The sequence below is a fragment of the Pseudopodoces humilis genome, chromosome 3 (assembly GCF_049639895.1).
Source record: "Pseudopodoces humilis isolate 2021_Gansu_Grassland_sample_001 chromosome 3, ASM4963989v1, whole genome shotgun sequence".
Lineage (NCBI taxonomy): Eukaryota > Metazoa > Chordata > Aves > Passeriformes > Paridae > Pseudopodoces > Pseudopodoces humilis.
Window position 1 is genome coordinate 65035289 of NC_142202.1, and position 20351 is coordinate 65055639.

Below are 20351 nucleotides of genomic sequence, written 5' to 3' on the forward strand. Positions count from 1 at the left end.
TCTTCTAGAGAAATACGTAGGTGTTAAAACACTTCCTCTTTATCATCCCCATGAAGCAGTCTTTTGCTGGAAATACTATTTCCATCAGGTGAGGATTTAGGCGACATCTACAAATACCCTGAAGTTTGTGTTTGCAAACAATGCAGGAGAGGTAACTGAAGTTCCATCCACTGATTCACCAGACAGGAGGAGTTCTGTGCAGGAATCCTCTTCCAACAGCATGTGGAGTAGCAATTCAGAGAAATCTGATATATGATTTAAAACACCTGCGAAGTTCCACACAAACTTTTTCCCCAAACATTCCAAGACTGTTCCGTTCTTTGCTGGCCAAAGATTCTTCAGAAGAACTCACAGATAGTAAAAATTACATAGTCAAGCAGCTTTCTTATTCATTAAAATCACATTTAAATAGAACTGGGAGGAAAAAACCCAGCATGCAAGACATTAACATTAATTATTTTAGTTTTAATAAGGCACTAAAGTAGTTACTTTACATATTAAAGCCATACATCATAACTTGCTAATAAGGCATCTAAAGGATATTATTTTTGTTTGAAAAGCATCAATTTACCCCTCCACCAACTGTAAAATTTTGTATTAAAATACAAACTGTGTACATCTCTTTTGATACATTTTTATTATAGAACTATTGGCATTATTGTAGTACACTTTTTGGTTCCAGTCATACATGGGCAGTGATTTTTGTTCTGATTGCCTGTCAAGAATTCATCATTAACACAGGCTAACAATGGGAGGTCCTGGGAGTGAGAAGCTCAGTGGAGAAAAGTTTTAAGATCACTCAACACTTTGAAGCAATTCTTTGTTGTGGGGACATTAAGCTGTGCCCTGTGATACTGGAAGACTTTAATGGATGTATGAAAAAGATTCAAATACCTTTTCAGAGGTATCAAGTATACAAGTAAAACAGAAGACAATTGTTGGGACCCTCAGAAGGTCAATATGTTTCTACCTAACCTGTCACTCTCTCCCGGTCTCTCCCACCCACCCATACACACTTCTTTCTCTGTTTTTTTTTTCTCTATTTTCCTCTTTGCCTCTTTTACTATTAAATAAAATATATTTTTTTTTCACACCAACATTTAACCTTGTTTGGTTTTAGTCATGTTTTTGTGGGTATATTTTGAACTTTCAAAGTTCTTTCCGTTTTATATATAGCCTTAGTTTTCTTTGCTCTTCTGGGTTTAAACCGGGTTGTAACAGCCTGAAACATGATTTTGATACAGAATTAGCTAAAACCCAAAATATTTCAAACAATTGTAAAGCATGTCACTGGGTTGTTATACGCAGGGAAAAAAAATACAGATAAGAAACTATTCAAAATACCATATTGCAAATTCTAGCAAAAGCGAAAGCTTTAGAGCCTGAGGCAAACTCTATTTTTTGGTTACATTAAGAATAAAATCCCCAAACTTTGTTATGCCCTCATGAAGAAGGGGGAAGTGGCTGGTTTGTCGTGCAGCTCTCTTTAAAGAAGCCAAATTTAGACTTCGAGGTGTAACCCGCGGGGGTGGAGAGGGAATTTGTAGGAAGCAGCTTCAGCTACCCTTGCCCACAGCGCCCTTTCTCCCCGCCTCGTAATCCTCCACTCTGTACAGGAGCAGCGTCTGTCTCTACGGGGCGCAAAGAGCGGCACCCCTGCATGGAGAACCCCCAGGGGCATCTTTTGTTCCCCAGAGGCCGAGCAGCTGGAGTGTCCCCTGTGCCCAGGGAGCGCCCCATGCCAACTGCCGAGAGGGCCGGTTCTCCCGCGGGAAGCGCCCCGGCATCCCGCCCGGCCCCGGCATCCCGCCCGGCCCCGGCATCCCGCCCGGCCCCGGCATCCCCCCCGGCCCCGGCATCCCGCCCGGCCCCGGCATCCCGCCCGGCCCCGGCATCCCGCCCGGCCCCGGCATCCCGCCCGGCCCCGGCATCCCGCCCGGCCCCGGCATCCCGCCCGGCCGCTCTCCGCCGCCCCGCCCCGCCCCGCTCAGGGCCCGCCGGGCCCGGGCGTGGAGCGGCGCGGAGGGGCGGGGACGGAGCCGCTCCTCCCGCCGGGTGAGGGAGCTGCGGCCACTGCTCGGCGCGGCGGGAACCGGCGGGAGCGGGGCGGCCCCGCCGCAGGTACCGAGCGGGAGCGGAGCGCTGCCCGCCTCGCCCGGAGGCTGGGTTGCTGGGAGCGCAGCACAGCCCTCGCTGCCCGGCGCTGAGGCGGGACGGGACGCGCTTGGGGCAGCGCCCGCCTGGCCGCCTTCAAAACTTGCCGTGCTGGAGGCGGCAGCAGGAGGGCCGATCAAAGCGCTGCGGCAGCCGCCTGCCCTCATCGCCTGCACAGGAGGGAAGGGAGAGCCGCCCGGGCTCGCTTCTCCCACTACCGGGGAGGAGCGCCCCGCCCGCTCCCCGCCCACCCCGGCGGGGGGGCGGCACCGGCCGGCGGGGGCGGGGCGGGCTGGGTTGGCGGGAGCCGTCACTGAGGGCGGGGGGCTCGGCCCGGCCCCGGTGCCTGGCGCAGTCCCGGTGCCGGGCGGCGGCGGGGCCGTGACGAGGGTTCCCTGCCCGAGCTCAGCAGCTCCGCCCCGCCCCGCCTGGATCCGCCGTAGGCTTTTCCCAGGGAACAGAAAGTTTCCCGCCCGGCGTGCGGCCGCCCCGGGAAGCGCCGCTGTGTGACCGCCTGCCCGCGGCTTGTCCCCGCGCAGGGACACCATGGTGCTGAGCGCGGAGCAGGTGAGCCTCATCGGGCAGGTGTTCGAGTCCTACGTGCTGGAGCACCACAGGGACGAAATCCTGGGCATCCTGAGGGAGGCGGACGACCAGGCGCACTACCCCGTCGTCGTCGACGCCTTGACGCTCTTTGAGACCAACATGGAGATCGGGGAGTACTTCAACGCCTTCCCCAGCGAGGTGCTGCCGGTTTTCGACAGCGCGCTGCGCCGGGCTGCGCTGGCAGCGCTGCAGGACAGCGCGGACCCGGCACAGCTCAGCCTCAAGCAGAACCTCCACGCCAGGGTATCGGGTGAGTGGCGGGGCGGGGGCTGCAGCCTGCTGCACCTCCCAGGCTGGACTGCCAACAGCTCTTGACTCTTCAGGGAAACTGCCAAAATTTCCTTATTCTGTAACAAACTATTGGGGTGCCATGGAATGAACAAGTTTGATTCTTGCCCTTTCGGTGTTTGAAGTAGTAGGGAATCCTTAGTGTTTATTAAGCAGCAAAGGACACGTGCAAACACGTGGATGTGTGTAGACCAGCTCACAAAAGAAAAGCTGTGGCCATCCCCGCTGGCTTGCACGCCGTGGTTGCTGTCTTTCACTGGGTTAGGGCTTACACTAAAGCCTTTCCAGGGCAAAGACTCCTCAAAGCAGCTGGTCTTACATTATTTCTTTTAGACAGAAGGTGTAGAGAAGAAAAAGAAGGAAAAAAAAAAAAAAAGTTTTAGGAGAAGATAGATGCATAGTTCCTAAGTTTTACTGCGGGTTGTGTTCCCTATGGTGCCGGTTGGCTCCCAGTCCTTATGGGCTCCAGACATCTTCTCCAGAAGAGGCAAAGTCTAAATTTTGAATTGTCTTGTAACAATTTCACCCAAAACTGAATTTTGAATTGAATTGAAACTGTTGAATTTTATGATTCATAAAATTAGTATGATTTTTATGTTATAAAATTACTTGTCGTAGAATTGGAATGAACTGTTGGAAGACGTGCTCATTAATGTAGGATTCAGTAATTTTTCCACTGCAAGACGATATATCGTTATTCCTTATTATTGGGGGTTTTTTTGTAGCTTTGAGGTAATTCACCAAATTTATACAAAATCATAAAAATTAGTTTGGTAAATGTGGAGTGCAGGTTCTGGGGTTGAAAGGTCTTTTTTGCCTGTTGTGGGAAATGGAGTCAGCGGTGGCACCGTCCCTTCTGGTCATTTCTGATCATAACAATTTGGAGCAATAGTCTGCAAAGCCAAGAGCTGGCAGCCTCTATTTCCCTCCCCTGCCCTGTTGTGGAGTGGCTTATGATCATTCAGTCGTTTGGCAGCTTTAATTTGGATAAATCACAGTTGTTAAATAGGCCTGTGTTTCATTCCAGTGAGTTTCCATAAAAATGTTGTAATGACAATGCATACATCAGATATATGTTAATCCTGTGGTATTCAGGTGCTGAGAAACTTGTACCACAGCTGCTGAGTATATGAGGTAAAAGGATGGCCTCTGTGCTGTACTGAAATTTGACCTCAGGCAACTTCCTGTACCTATGATTGCAGGAATGAGGTAGAACTTTCCTCCTGTGTTCTGAGATGCATTTACATCGTTCAGGACTTCAGTATGAAAAAAAGACTCCAAGTATGATTATTTGAAAAGCTGCCAGTAAGTATTAGAAGGAATACAGCAAGGAGAGATGATCTCTGCGTGAGCAGTGGTGTCTTTAAGGCATTTCTTTTCTTCTTACCAGCCTCTTGCTGGAGCTGATCATTCCTCCCACAGTGATGTTTTGTCTAAATATTCCCTTATCATCCTCCAGCAAAATTAGCACCCTTGATCAAATCGTTTTAGTAACTGATAAAAGCAAGCCTGACTAATCATTGGTAGAAGAATTCAGTCAGCAGACTCACAGATAATTCCATCCCTAAGGTGGAGAGAAATTGGTCGGATAACAGGGGGACTTATCCTTGAGAGATCCAGCAGGACTAAAATAACATCTGTCCATGGAATTTGGTTAATGTTCTGTACCACCAAAAGTCTCACTGCAGAGGAAACAAGAAATAACCTAAATTTTCTATAGCCCTTTTTCCACCCAAACTTTCCCATGATACTGTTACCATTTAAGTGGATGCTGAATTCTGATTACCTTCAGGATTCTCATCTTAGAGTGCTACTTTCCATTCCCATGTCAGATAAGGAGGGAATGTGAAGGTGGTGCACTATTCTTGGTGGGAGTAGCAGGCAACTACCAGGAGTGTGGGTGATGGATCTGGGTATCAGGCTCGGAATTGAGGAAAAGTGATTTTTTAACACCTTTTACCAATATGGATAGGGCATCTAGGGCTTCAAAAAAGGGTTGAAGGAGTGGATAAGCAGTAATTAATAATGGATGATCACCCTAACTTCAGTGAAGAAAGTAAAAGATAAAGTTCTTTATCTGAATTTCAGCATTGTAGGAATTTGATTGTATAGCTTCTGTTTTTTGCTACAAATCCATGAAATGATTTTTCCTTACTTATAATTAGTCTGAGCACCACTGTGTCTGTTACTGAAGGCCAAGCTGCTTCTGATATTTAGATATAATGGCTTTTTTGTGACAAATACAGTAAAGTTGATTCAAAGAGGCACATACTCAATTAAAGGGCTTGTCAAGCAGTCTATTATTATTGGAATTAATGCTCTTTTTGTCACATTTAGACTCTTGTCTCTTCAAAATTCACAAATTCACAGAGATGATCATCATGTATCCTGACAATAGTGCTGCAGCTCTCTCTAGTGTAAGATATGATGCATTTTGAAGAGCTTTTTCAGGGGCAGCAATACTGAGCTAAGAAAAAAAAGGCCAAAACAGGTGGAGAAACAAAGGGGGTTTTTTTCCCCTGAACCGAGTAGAAATGCAAATTTGTGGCAGAATGAAAATTTCAACAGGCTCGGTAGAACATTTAAATAGCTTTATTAGAGTCAAACAGAAAAAAAATGTTTGCTGTTTTACAAAATACTTCCTTTTGCTGATTATTTAATTCTACTTTTTCTACTTTATTTTCTTGCCTTTTAAAATTACTTTAATAGTTAAAAATGTTTTCTTTGAACAAAAGCAGAAGGTCAAGTGTTGCTTAAAAGCATCAAACCGGAATGCATGTCTGAAGTAAGGAATTTGGGTTTTGAAACACTGAAATAAATATGACATTTTTGTTTTTTGTTTTTTTTTTTAGCAGCCAAAGCCACTGAGAAGATTTGACCTAAACACACAAATAGTTTTGGTCCCCTTAGAAAAATAATTTCCTAGCAGATTCGTAGTTTTACATCTCTTTTCCTTGCTCTATTTGGGAAGTAAAGCCAAGAAATTAAGTTAAGTTTATAATTATTAGTGTCTTGTAGTTCATTACTAATTTCTGAATAGGCAATGTTTAGCTCAGGTGATCATTTCAAGATCATTTATTTTTATAAAGACTTTGTAAGTTGTTGAGATTAATCTTCCTGAGGATTTCTGCCACTCTGGTGCCAAGTGTTGGGTGAACACTGGAGTGGGATCAGCACATGACTGAACTGGCTGCTGGGGTGAAATTAAAGGAGAGCAAGTGGGAAGTGTCCTGTCACTGTGCATTTGAATGTACAATTGAATTTGCTTTGGCTGTGTTCATAAGACCTTTACATTCTTTTTGTGCTAACTTCCTTGTGCTAGAGGTTTACTGGTATGCCGTGTGGATTTAAGGTCAAATGCTCTCCAACTGTGAGTTTGCTTAGACTTGAGAATTCACACAAGATTAGGAGCTACGCCTGTTTAACTGCAGGAATAATGTTGAACCACAATTAAGTAGCATAACTAAAAATTTCATTCAGATAAACCAGTTGTAGAATAAATGGCATCTGCAAAAAGAACATCTGAATTAATACAGGTATGAGAACATCAGGATCTGTTTCCATGAATGGAAACTGTTCATGACTATGCACCCTCTGGCAAGAGTGGGAGAGGAAAATGGCAACATTTTCAGCTACTGCTCAGTGTCTGATGATTTTCACCATCTGAAGACAATGAATCAGATTTATGGTACAACAGATGAATAATTGAATCATGTTTATGAAACAGTAAGAGCAATGGCTACTGTTCATATGTGTGGCATGTTTTCTAGTCTTTCTGTTTAACTGCATTTTAAGTCCTTGTTTGATCAGCATAGCCTTATGCTGCATGTATTTTTGTCTAACAGGTTTGCCTGTTTGCCCAGAGCTGACTCGAGAGCACATTCCTAAATCCAAGGATGTGGGACACTTTTTGTCTGTTACCGGGACTGTCATACGTACCAGTTCGGTGAAGGTTTTGGAGTTTGAGCGGAGTTACATCTGCAACAAGTGCAAGCACGTGTTTGCTGTCAAGGCTGACTTTGAGCAGTGCTATGCATTCTGTCGTCCAGCAGCCTGTCTCAATGAAGAGGGCTGCAACTCAACCAAGTTCATGTGTCTCTCTGGAACAACTTCCTCTCCTACCTGCTGCAGGGACTATCAAGAAATCAAAATTCAGGAACAGGTAAGGAAAAAAAAAATAAACATAGACAAAAGGGGAAGTTATTAAAATATAGGTGTCTACTGTTGTTTAAAACAAATGCCTGAGAAGGCTGAAAGAAGCCAGATAACCCACTGGTGAGAGATTTCCTGTCAAAGAATTAAACATTAAGCCAACATGTAGACCATACTTCTGTTACTGGGTAATTCCACTTGATACTTTATGAAACACCAGTGCTTAGTGAATAATGAAATTTTCATAGATGAAATTCCATTCTATGTTGAATCCCTGTAACACCAAGTGTGCATTGTTTCTTTAAGCACTGCTGTGCATGGTGCTGATGTTCAACACTGGTTCTGAGGACTAAAACTAGCCCAATGTTGGCCAGGGCCAGCTATAGCTGTGCAGTGTGGTCAATACATGGTGTCTGCAAATGTACTTCCCTTCAGCCAATATTGAACTCAACAATTATTGCATATGTGATCCTCACAGAACCTGCATACAGAATTTGTGTTTGTTTTCTGATGGTAGCCCTGGGTGGAAGTACAGACAAGGTGGAGGAGAAACATAGGAAGTTAGAAATGAAGGTCTTGAAAGTTCAGAATACCAAAAAAAGTCAGGGAATAAAACTTTCTGGGAAATAAGTGCCATATTGCATGAACATGTAATGATTGTTTCTGACATATGGGAAATATCTATAACATATATTTTGTTATACTGTGTTACACAGATCCCGCTGGTAGGAAGGATTTTCAGCAACATGGGCTCATTAAAAACAATAAAGTTAAACTAGGAGTGAATTTCCCTTGTGTTTCCTACTGAGCTCTGCAAATAACTGTGCATGTGTCATCAGTACTGACCGTGATGTGAGCTGCCTGTGGCCATTTAGATAATACACAAGGGTGAATTAACCTTCCTAGGTACCAGAGAGAGAATACATTTAGAATTCTAGCATGTATGACCTGTGCTGCAGAATGAAATGGTACTTCTGACTGTTTTCTTGTGCAGTGGATACTCTCAAAACTATTGCAAGCTCTAAGTGTAAATGGAAAGATTCGTGTTTGGAAATTAACAGTGACAAGATTGCACAGACTTTGCCCTGGAGAAAATAAAAAGAATTACAAGAATTATTGGCACATTTGTCAGTATATATTTGGGCTTTCTTGGTTTTTTATTTAATCCTTGACACCTAGGTGTAAACTTAATCTCAGACTGTCAAGTCATGGTTTAATACCAGATACAGAGAATATTCTCTCAGTATCTATTTCAGTGAAGGGTTATCTAACCCATGCACATCCTTCAGTACCCAAAGTCAACTTTACCAATCAAAGAAGTATCTAGTAATAACACAGATTATAATTAAAAAAAAAGAAAAAAGATCAGGTCTTCTAAATGACCTCTTTTAGTGAAATTTCTTTAGCAGGATATTGAAATCACACAAGATCTCCCAGCACTGATCACCTCCTGCTAATTTAATACCCAATTCCATTTCCATTAATATCAGCATTAAACTTTCATTGTTAAATTCAGGGCAGCATTGGCATCCTTACTGCAAGTTTTGTGATAAAAAGCAGGAACTGACCTCAGTTACAGGAAAGGGCCATAGGTCAGAGCATCTGTAAATTAAAGGCTTTTGAGAGGTGCAATTTTTGAGAAGTGCTTTTTGTCCCCATCACCTAGGTTCAGAGGCTGTCTGTTGGAAGCATTCCTCGTTGCATGGTGGTTGTTCTGGAAGATGATTTGGTGGACAGTTGCAAGTCTGGTGAGGATACAGCATAAATTACCTATGTTTGTACCCACAAGCACTTTCAGTTTTCCATTTGAGATGAATCTCTTTCACGTGGCTGTCAGTGTTGGGGGTTCCTCAAACGAGGTGTGTTCATCTGTCACGTTGCTGTTTCAGGCTGAAGGTTAGCGTGGCAGCTGATGATCATTCTAGAAAATGTCGTGCCACCCTCAGGTTACATCCTGAATGTTTGACAGATCAGTTTCGATAAGTAATGTGTTGTGACATACAGAAAATACATTAAATATTATTAGTGTAGAACAAGTGTAAAACCTCCCCAGGAGATTGGGTCACACAGCATGAAGTGTCCCTCCATAGGTTTGGAGAGCCAGGAAACCTGACCTCCTATTTAAGGAGTACTGCAGGTGGGGAAAACTACTTGGCATTCAAAGCAGAAACCAATTGGCAGGAGGACGAATGAAGAGTAGACTAAAAGTTCTCAGATAGGTACATTTCCGTAAGAAATTAATTTGTGGTTGTACTTTTTCAGAAGAATGCTCTACTCAGAATGTTAACAAGTGATTATGGGGTTCATCACAAAGGTTACCAGAAGCCAAATAAGTTTTGACGAGTTTTTTTTTGTATAATCAATCTAATTGAAAGAGCTTCTACAGTTTACCAGGAATTCTTCTCTTCTAAAAGAAGAGATATATCTTTAAGACTTCACCTCCCTTAAACAGAGGTGGAAAGACATAACAACTTCCTACCACAGACTTAAGCAGTTTACCTTATCTATGTTTTAGACTTCCAGTTACTGCAGGAAGTTTTGCTTTTCGTTGTTAGATTTTTTTTTTAACCTTATTAACCATAACACAGGATCTAGATTACATTGTTGTGCATTACAGCTAGCTGAAGTGTCTGCATGTCTCAAGTCAGATGTTATTTTTCTAATTTTTTGCTGTTACCTCTAGGAGATGACATCACAGTGTATGGAGTGGTAATGCAGAGGTGGAAACCTTTCCATGAGGGTGCACGTTGTGACTTGGAGCTTGTTTTAAAAGCCAACTATATTAAAGTCAACAATGAGCAGCTAGCAGGGGTTGTAATTGATGAAGAAGTTCGCAAGGAATTTGAAGACTTCTGGGAAAGGCATAGGAATGATCCCTTAGCAGGTTAGTAGTTGAAAGCTTTTAAGTAAGGCACTTGATTGGATAGAGATGAAATTAGGAGTGAAAATACAGTGACTGAACACATTTTCCCCCTATTATCCTATCTCTTCACCCATTCATCAAGAATATATTTTTTCCAGTACAAGAATGTGAAATTCTTACTTTAATACTACTGGGGGTGGAAGGAAGTACCAAACCTACTTCATTGATCTTCATTCTTTGAACTTTCTATTGAAGTCTTTCTTGGAACATTTATTAACAAGAAATGAGAAACGATGTAAGTATCAGAGGGAAAAAAAAAAAAAAAAAAGACAAGTGTTTTATAATCAAGAAAGAAGAAGCATACTTCTTGGAAGAAATAGTGTGGACCAGCTCTGCCTTTAGTCAGCACAGCTGTTCCCTCTGGGGCGAGAGCTGACACACTGTCTCTGCATCCCAAATTAAGCCCTGAATCTTTACCATAGGGATCAGCACATCCTATCTTTCACACAATTCTTGGATGCCTAGGCCCTTGAGTTAGGTGCAGGGGAGCCTCTCAATTCACACCGGCTTCCAGAAGAGTCAGTGTTCAGTATGGTGGGTCCTAAACTTATCATGGTCCACAGTCAACCACCTTGGAATTACCAGAAGTTCTGTCTGGAAGGAACTCTGTCCCTCTTCATAATCTGAATGCCTTCTCCTCAACTCTTGCAAGGAGCTCAATGGACTCTTTAGGGTCTCCATCACTGAACTTTATTAGGCTGACATTCTGTCTCGTAAAATCCTGGAAAAGGCTTAGTCTCTCTTCTTTAAAGACAAAAAGGAGGAAAAGCAGGTGGGAACCTCCCTCAGATGAGCCCACTCATAGTAAGAAAGTGTAGATCCCGTCAATGTCAAAGATTCTTCAGAACTGCATTTCCTGGCAAGCAGCCTAATTACTAGCTACCTGCTGTTTGGAATGATAACATTTGTTCCTTCTGCTGTTTGGAATGAGAATATTTCTTATCACTCTCGTTAGAACTGTTCAGAAAGTAACTCTGGATCTTGTTTGAAAGTCCCTTTTAATCTTTCATTCTCAGGACAATTTTTGGAAGCCTGCAGGGAACAGTGTGATTTTATGTAATATTACCCAGTCTGAATAAATAAATACAAAGTGGCTACAAGAAAGTTGAGGTGGAAATTAGAAGGACCCTGACTGCCCAAGATGTCTGTTTCAGGCTGTTTATCTGAATTTGAGTTGAAATTGAGGGCAGAGATCAAATCTGACTAAGGAGTCTGAGGCCACAGAATGTGTGTGTACCTGTACTGCTTTTCAAGAGATAATGACAGCTACTACTGCATTTTTTGTCAGTTGTGTAATAATGTTAAGTCCTAACTGGAGTTAAATCTTGTACTGTGCATGGTTGAACAACATTCTTAAAATTCCAATTTTGTATGGACAAAGATGTGTTAATTCCTTCAGAAGACCTCCAAATGAAACACGTATACCTTAAGCCATCCATTAGGTGCCTATATTTTGCCAGTACCATGTACGTGCATCTAAATTTAAAACACAAAGTTAAGCTTTCAAAATGGGTCACTCTCTTTTATTCCCTAGCAATGGAAGTAGCACATGGCATATAACCTGAGACCCCTTATGTGCTGGTAGTGTCAGACTCTCAAAGGACAGAATTAATCCTGTTACATATCTTCCACACCATCAGCATGACAACTACACACCAGTTTTCAAGGGGATATTTTGGAATCTGTAAAATTCTAGGTTTCACAGCTTCTACACTTGTAAATGTGGAACAAAAGAATTTGCATGATGGCATTTCATTAGTGCCTTTTATCTTGCTATCCACACCATACATTCCTTATATTGCAATAGAATTGGCTTTGCTGCTTGTGATTGTGACTTACCTAACTTCTCTATAGTGAAGGAAGTTTGGACCAAACAGTTGCTCTGGGTCCTATTCAAAGAAAAAAAAAAATCAAGATCTCCTTCCTACCCTACTCTTCTTGCCCAAATTATTTGTCAGTGTACATGTGAGTCCATGGGAAACTAAGTTTTAACTCCGCTGAGTGCCATTTTTGCTCCTGTTTTAGGGAGGAATGAAATTTTGGCTAGCTTATGTCCTCAAGTTTTTGGATTGTACCTGGTGAAGCTAGCTGTAGCCATGGTGCTTGCTGGTGGTGTGCAGAGGACTGATGCTGCTGGAACTCGAACCAGAGGTTTGTATTGTTTCTAACAGTACCACATCCTTTATAACAATCTTTCCCATCCCTGTGCTCACCTACATCCCCCTGCCCCACCCTTCCAAAATCAAACCAGTAAGAACTTGGAAGCATAATCATCCCATTTTCTTGAGTGAGAGTAAGTTTTAATCAATTGTGACTATTCTTCCAAAATCTCAGACAAGTTAAAGTGGGTGTCTAGACTTCCTCTTTTTGTTTTAATTTTTCCCAAATAAAACCCAATAGAAGCAGACTTTCAGCTTTCCATTAGGTAGAATATTAAAGGCAGCTGTTTTATCTAAAACATCTCACTTTTTATTGTATAAGTGACATTTTGAAATTATTTCTAGTAGAATATTCCCAGCAGTATTTGGCATCAAAGGATGGAATCTTAATGTTTCCTTAATGCAGATCACTATAGTACATTAAAAGGAAAAATGAAAGGATTCATTTTACTTCCTAATGCCAGACTTTTCCATCTGTGATTGTCAGCACATCTCACTTAGTCTTGTAACTCCAAGTTACCTGCCTGCTGATTCTCCTTCTGTTGTTATTACATGGCAAATATGCCATGTGCCAGGTGGTACACAGGTCATAATCTATGAAGGTCATAATAATTTTGAAAAGTATGTCTCTGTATACAAATACAGTATTTTCTAAATGCTCCAACAGCTGAATAAAATTATACACTTCATATTTGAATTGAGGTTGTATTTTGTAGAAAATGTTGAAAAAAATTCAGAGCACTTCACTGAGATTGTAGCAGCCAAATTATTTACTTCGGTAATTTCATTGTTATGAAATTACAAAGTTGGGTAGCTGTTGGCAAAAAATTAATTAAGCAAAACAACATGCTGATTTTATTAGTCCATTTTGCAATAATTTAAATAACCGAATAGTTGAATGGTAACTAAAACCTGGTATCCTTCTGTTTCATGTTCAAGAATGAGCTGAGTCTGAGAAATGAGCATTCTAAAATGTAAGAAGTCATATTACAAGCAGCATGTCAAAACCTGCTAATACTTCATAATACTTCATAATTCATAAATACTTCAATATTCATAAATACTTCATTGTAAATATTTGTGTCTAGATTACTTTATTAAACAATGTATCACACCAAATAAAGAGTGGAGAAATAGATATTTTAATGTGTATATATAGTGCTAAATTTTAAGTGAATATGACAAGCATTATTTCATTATTTAATCTGAGCATTTTTGTGTTGATGTTGGTCTGTATATGAATTGTACTCCTACATCACTGTTTTCCCCCAAGGTGAATCCCATCTTCTGTTGGTTGGAGATCCAGGTACAGGGAAATCTCAGTTCCTCAAGTATGCAGTTAAGATTATGCCACGCTCTGTGCTTACAGCAGGAATTGGATCTACAAGTGCAGGTATGTGCTTCTTCAGCTGTAAGGTTATCTCTTCACCCGAGTATGTTTATATTGAAGCCTTCTGCATATGTGAACATACGTGCTCAAGTTGTTATGAGCACAGTTGAAGTAGAGACCTGCTGTGGAGGCATATGAGGACTGATCTGACTCTCTGTGGTCCTATCCCTTTGTATCCATGAAGGACAGTGATGAGCTTCTAGCAGGAAACCTGACAAGCCTCATCCAGAGGCACCTCTCAGTGCTTTGCTAGTGGAGAGTGATCTGGACCTGTATTTTTAGCATGTTCAAGCTATGGAAAATATGACATCTTTCCAGAGCTCATGCTGTGTGATGAGCTAGCATCATTTGGTTTCTCCTGAACAGATAATCTCCTTTTCTGTTCTGTGTTCTGTCTGGGTGCCAGTTTGATTTCTGTTTGCTTTCTGGAAATTCACTCCTGTGTTGAGGAATTATTTCTTACACATGAAGATGGTTTTAAGATGGTTTCAGAGAGCAAGTGGGTTTTTTCTTCTTTTTTTCTTCTTTTCTCTTCCTTTTGTTAAATTTAGGTATGTCTCAGCTGGCTCTGCTCTCAGGCATCTTTGCAAACTCTTCTGGGGACAATGTACAGGGTCAGATTACCTCTTCCAATAACTTTATTTATTTAACAAATGAATATGCTACATGTATGTTCAAAATGACAAAATAATTAAGGTCAAATCCCAGTGTCTCAGCTAGCATGTGTAACTTGAATATTTCTTAGAGAGTTGCTTATCATTTTATGTCTGGGAAACAGCATTATTTGTACATGGGAGAACCAAAGGATAAATCTTCCCCAATTCCACAGCTATGTATGTACTGAATCTTCCATATTCGTGGAAGTGGAACATACACTCCTGTGTGCAGGGAACTTGTTATGAAAAACATATGCACCTGGCTTTCCATTCAAACTGTTAACAAAAAGGTCTGAAGAGAAGCCAGAGAGAAAATTTTGTTTAATATAATCTTTTCTCCACTTTGTTCTGTGAACAAAAATTGAGAAGTCTGATAATTTCAGATTTGCTAGGGCACTTGCAGTGACCTGGAGTGAAATTTTGCCATGTATTTCAATGTGACTTTGCCCATTTTTGTAAATAGTGATTTCCTGTGTCAGTTGCTCTCAGTCTCTGATGTTGCTGTTGCCTTCTTCACCATGCCTCCCTCCCATGCTTCACCTTCCATATGACCTGATTTCCAGTTCAGCCATGATTGCTAGGTTCAAAGACATTTCCCTGAAAACAAATATTGCAGTTTATAGGTTTACTGTGGTGTATGTGCACTAATGATGTGTGGAGATGAACTTTCATCTCATGAAAGGTTTGTCTTGCACCTTTAGATCATCTATATTTCACTTAAATATTCCTTACTTTTAAAAAAAACCCTTCTCTCTCAGTCCCTTTTTCTAAATTCTGACAGCAGCACCAAATTTCTACTTTAGAGTTGTTCAGGACTGTTATGTCCTGAAGAAACCTGAGTGCCTAGCAAGGAATCTTATTAACCCTAGTTTAATTTCAGGAAACCTTTCCATGGCTAGAACTGCTAGACGAAAGTATTAATTTCTAGACCAGGAGTTTGGATGCTGTTTGAATTACTATTTTCTTTGCCTTTCCCATGCAAGGAGTGTCTTAGGAATCTCTTGTAGCTAGCTGTACCTAACACTGATTTTTGTCAACTTCCTTTCTGGGCAGAAGCTTCAAATTAGTTTGGAGAACTATAGCACTGCTTTACTTTGCTTATCATAATTTAACACTTTGAATTACCAGTTTCTGCTTTCCCATGAGAGGACAGTCCTAAGGCACATTCTTTCTTCCAGTGTATGAATATTAAATCTCTAAGTTCACTTTCAGCTAGCTCCTTACTGTTTATAAAAAGCAGTCTGAATTGCATTTAATTGCTGGCTCTAAGCCAAAAGACACACCTGAGATTGAGTAAACCCTGAATAAGGTATTTAACTAGCCTTTAGTAAGACTCTGTGTGCACTGACATACCTTGTTCCCTTTACCCATCTGGTACTCTTTTAGTACACCAGCTCTTTTATAAGCATTGAATTAGAATTCTGCATCCCAAACTGTTGTCATACCAGTTTTACTTGGTTTTCTCTACAAGCATTTATTTGTACCAGGACAGCGTATTAGGTCATTAACATTCTCCTTGTGCCAAAATTCTTTCTTTCCTGGTCTACCTTAGGTATCACATGCTCCGAGATCCACTGTGATACTTTGTGCCCCTACAGTATCATGTGCCCCATTAACCCATACAGACGTGACTGGAATTGGCTTGCAGAATTTCAGAAAACAGTGACCTAACTCCTGCAGCTTTGTTTGCTGTTGGTTGGTCCTTTCAATCAGGTTCCTGCCTTCCCCTGCACTTTCTAAACAAAGTCTGTGCTGTTTACCTGATTCAGAAGGTGCAGCCCAGGATAAAACTCTGTTTTCTTGCTGAAGGTTTGGAAGACCTTCATCTTTCAATCTCACCCACCCGCTCAAGTTGCATGCTTGCTGCAAACAGCCCTTACAAATGGCAAGTAATTTGTTCTCTGCTTTGAAAAAAACAACTTTACCTCCACTCAGTGAATAAGTTTCTGAGCTTACTTTTTTATTAAGTTGCCTTTCTTGCAAACACTTAGCAGAAATTTTCTGTTGCAAATTCTCTACAAGTTTAGAACTTATATGAGGAACCAGGATTTGTTCCTCCCACATCTCTTTAATGACAGTTTGCAGGCAGACCAGCCCACACACAACAACTCAATGGCAAAAAATTTCTTTGACCACTGTAGGACTTCGTGATCTGCAAATGAAAGATGGGGGAACCATCTGTCCCACTGTTTTGCTCTGTCTACACTGTTTTTTTTACAGGCCCAGTTCATTCTCCCTGACTTGTCTCTCTGAGAATCACAGGGAGTCATTCAGCTACCTTTTATTTTTAGAAATTGATACACAGTTTTCCATAAAGATAGAGACTTAGGAAGGCTTAACAAGATCTCTCTGGGGATTCTCACCTTACTACTGAGTTCAAGAAACTGTTTTGCAGTCCCCAGAGGCACAGTGCTGCTTATGTATATTTGGATGAGATAATCACTAGTAAGAAAATATTTCATTTACCTCTGGAGCTTGAGATTTGCAGTGATCTGGTGGTGTGCAACAGGAACCAATGCATGCCAGCTGCTGGTAAGTCTGGAGCTCGTGGACATCCAGGCCAGAGTCACTCTGCTGCTAGCTAGTGCATATTTGACTGTTCACATTTCTGAAAATTTTGTTTGGTGTTGCATCCCTCCACAGATGGATTGCTTAAAGAATTTTGTGAACTGTATTTAGAACAGCTTGCCTAAAAATCTGGGAGAGTATCAGCTGTTTCTCCAGCTCTCCAGTTCTGTATAATATGCCTTTCTGAGCTGTGTGACTTGCACCCTTTCTGGCCTCTCCTCTTAGAGCCTCTGCAGAACCTTACAAGTACTGCCTTTTTGCTGGTATTTTCCATATCTAACACTGTCCATATCATGCCAACAGCAGTTTGCTACTGATTTCCTTTATTTTCATTAAAGGGAACTGACTCAAGGGGAATCCACCTCTTTTCCCTCAGACTAAGCTTTCCCCTGGTAGGCAGGCTTCAGGTGCTAACAGCTGTGTCTTTTCTGATCCATTAGAAACCAATCCGAAGTCATTGACATGAGCCATCCAGCTGTGGTTATAAATAGAGTACATGGTGTCAGTATCCTGAGGTATCCAAGATGCTGAAACTGGAGATACTTTTCCCTCTGTGTAGATCTCCAAGCTGTCCCTGTGCCTTCCCTAGTTCATATAAGTCAAAGTAGTGCCAGGAAACCATTTTCCACCATGGATTCATACCCTGTTCCTGATAAAGTTATTAATACAGATGCAGCCTTTAGGCTACTGTTCCCTGATCATCACTTCTACCATGGGATTGTTTTCCTGAATATTTAAAATTGTACGTGAACTTGAAGTATTTTCTATCAGTATGTAACCTGAAAATATTTTCTTGAGATCATGGCTTCACTGGCTGTTCCTTAAACAGCTGGGCCTCAAGTTGGAAAGGCCTTAGCTCTATAGGAAGTCTACTAAACTTGTCAAAGGAATGAAATTTGAAACTGTAATAAAATAGTCAGACATACCCTATCTGTAACAATGTCCTATCTCTTCTTTAGTTCCCTTAATTTCTTCTGAATAATGCTTTTCCAAAATGGCTTTGTCCTGAGAGAGCTTACCTTGACTACCTGCAGGACAGAGATTATTTAGCCAAAGAGATGCCTGTCTTCAAAAAATTTGGTTTTTTCAAACATCTTCATATCTGAAGGCCCATAGTTAGGTTGGATAGGAATTACTGCAGAAGCAATATCCTGTCATATTGGTTGAAGGTTTCAGGTCTTACACACTTCTAACACCTCCAGGCCAACCTTCATCAGACTTTTTCATCCTGCTGTTGAAATGGCAGGCATTTCAAGCAGTGATTTTTGCATGGGTAAGAGATGTCTTCAGCATTTCCGTTACCATACTGTGAAGTCCCTCCTTCTTTCCAGTTTATATAAGTGTAGGTTTGCCCCACTCTCCTACTGAGATAGGATGAACTAGAGGATACCCTTATTTTGAAAGGCTGGCCTCCTTATTTCATGGGGCAAGGGAGTTTTGGAAGGAGACCAAAAAACTCCATAAAAGTTTCTGCCAGTTCAGTTCAGCCAGTTCTTAACACTGCTGGGAACATGTAGCTGTTGTCTCTTGCATCTGGTGTAGCACAGACACATCCTTCCTCTGACCTTCTCTTGGGTCTGCAGTCATGGTCAGTGAGTACCCAGCCATGTCTCCAAAACTGCATTACCTAAAGCTGGAATTGTTTTAAGTGTATCCTCCCTCCATCTTCTCCTGAAATGGCCCTCTAAGTTCCATGTCGAAGCCTCAGGTTTGCCTTTAAGAAAGCCTTCCTAGTGCCTCTAGCTGGGTCTTCCTTTTATCATTTTTGCCTAGACCAAAAATCAAGGAAAAAGCCCTCCATCCATCTTCTCCAGCCCTGCTCTGATATCACACACTACCAGACCAGCTTTTAAGAAGCAGAACTATAATTGGAAACAGAAACAGGAGGGCCTGAGGAACTGCCAGCCTTTACACACAGTTGTCAGTTCTGCTGCATCTTCCTGGCTGGAATTTAGCAGAGCCCCCCCATCCAGGGGGTAACAGCAACAATTAACCCATTATCTCCTGACCAAACTTCTGTGGCTCTCAAAATAAATTACATAATCTGTACTCTTGCAGACCACTGTGCTATGGATAAGGAGTAGGGTAGTTAGGTATGTGAAGGATCTGCAGCAGTCCAGACAGAAGCCAGATGTTAACTTTGCCCTTTTTTATCTCTGATAAATGAGGGTTTGCTAGGAGCATGTTTGGGGCTTTTCCTTTTTCCTTCCCACTAGCATTTTCAGGTGTCGGTGGACAATCAGTCTAGCTGCAAGTGCCTACCTTTCAGTCTGAACTGACTTCCAGAAAACCAACAGCTGAGGCAGTCCAAAGAAAATAATGGACTGTCAGATCACCAGATTTCTTTGTGACTTTGTCACTCCCATAGCAAGAATAGAGTGTCTGGTACGCCATAAACTAAGTTACTGTGGTTAGTGTAGTGAAGTTCCAAGTTGTTTCATTGTTGAAGATTGGTAGTGAGGGTTGGCTTTTTCAGTGGAGCTTTGTAAAGCCACTGGAAACATTAAATTTCACTAGTACCCATTTTGATGGAGCTAGAGCCATTCCTTCAAATTTAAGTGTTGCAGTAATTCACATTGAAGTTGATGCCTGAATAAATCAGTGACTGTAAGCTGAGGGACAACTTTTTTTCAACCTAGACATAAAAACCACACACATTTTTTCATCCATGTTACCTTGTCTGATCCAATTACTTCTTTGTAAATGAATAACCTCTGATAAGCATTCTGACAGTCTTCTAATGGTCTGCCTGTCTGAGATGAAAACACAGTGAGATACACCACCAGTCCCATCAGCAGAATCTGTAGGATTCCTTTGCATCTTGGTGGCCTCTGCAAGTAAAGGTTTGTGGTAAGGTGAATACATCCTCAACCTTGAAATGGTAATGGCTATGATGTCAGCACTGGTTGGCTGTGTCATGTGCACAGACCTGCTGTTCTAAAACGTTCAGAGATCAGGGACACGTCTTTACAGATGCTCTACATGCAGTCTATCATTTAATACCACTAAGTCTGTGCTGTGATATTGCCTGAAGTCTCTGGGGAATTGGAAATTGATTCCTCAAACTCTATGTCTCTGGAGGCTGATTTTATCAGGAAATACTCAGAAGGCAGGGTGTATGGACTGCTAAGACCTGAGGCACCCAGCCTTCTCAAAAGGCATAGAAATCCCATTTATCTTGCAAAGATTATGAGGTAGGGTTGTTCATCTCCAATTTTTACCAAGCACAGTCAATCAGGTAAAGTGGTGACAAACTCTACTGCAGCATTCTGACACAGTCAAGCCTGACATTTATTGCACCCAAGTACTCATGCACACATGACTTTTTAGACTGACAACAGAACTTCACTTTTCCATTCCTCTGAATTAACTGGTTTGCTGGGTGACATCGCTTTGTTGACTAAATTTTGCAATTGGATTTGCAATAGCAGCAATAATGGTTTGCTTCCATCACT

General features: G+C 41.7%; 1 protein-coding gene across 1 annotated transcript in view; it reads left to right on the plus strand.

The window, feature by feature from the left end:
- Nucleotides 1-2038: 2038 nt before the first annotated feature.
- The window catches only part of MCM9 (minichromosome maintenance 9 homologous recombination repair factor), a 48319-nt gene continuing 30006 nt past the window's right edge, over nt 2039-20351 (plus strand). Inside the window, exons 1-7 of the mRNA XM_005518313.3 lie at nt 2039-2121; nt 2694-3010; nt 6894-7210; nt 8867-8948; nt 9884-10084; nt 12149-12274; nt 13556-13675. Of these exons, the coding sequence (XP_005518370.2) occupies nt 2701-3010; nt 6894-7210; nt 8867-8948; nt 9884-10084; nt 12149-12274; nt 13556-13675 (1156 nt within the window). The 5' untranslated portion in view covers nt 2039-2121; nt 2694-2700. The remainder of the gene's footprint in view (nt 2122-2693; nt 3011-6893; nt 7211-8866; nt 8949-9883; nt 10085-12148; nt 12275-13555; nt 13676-20351) is intronic.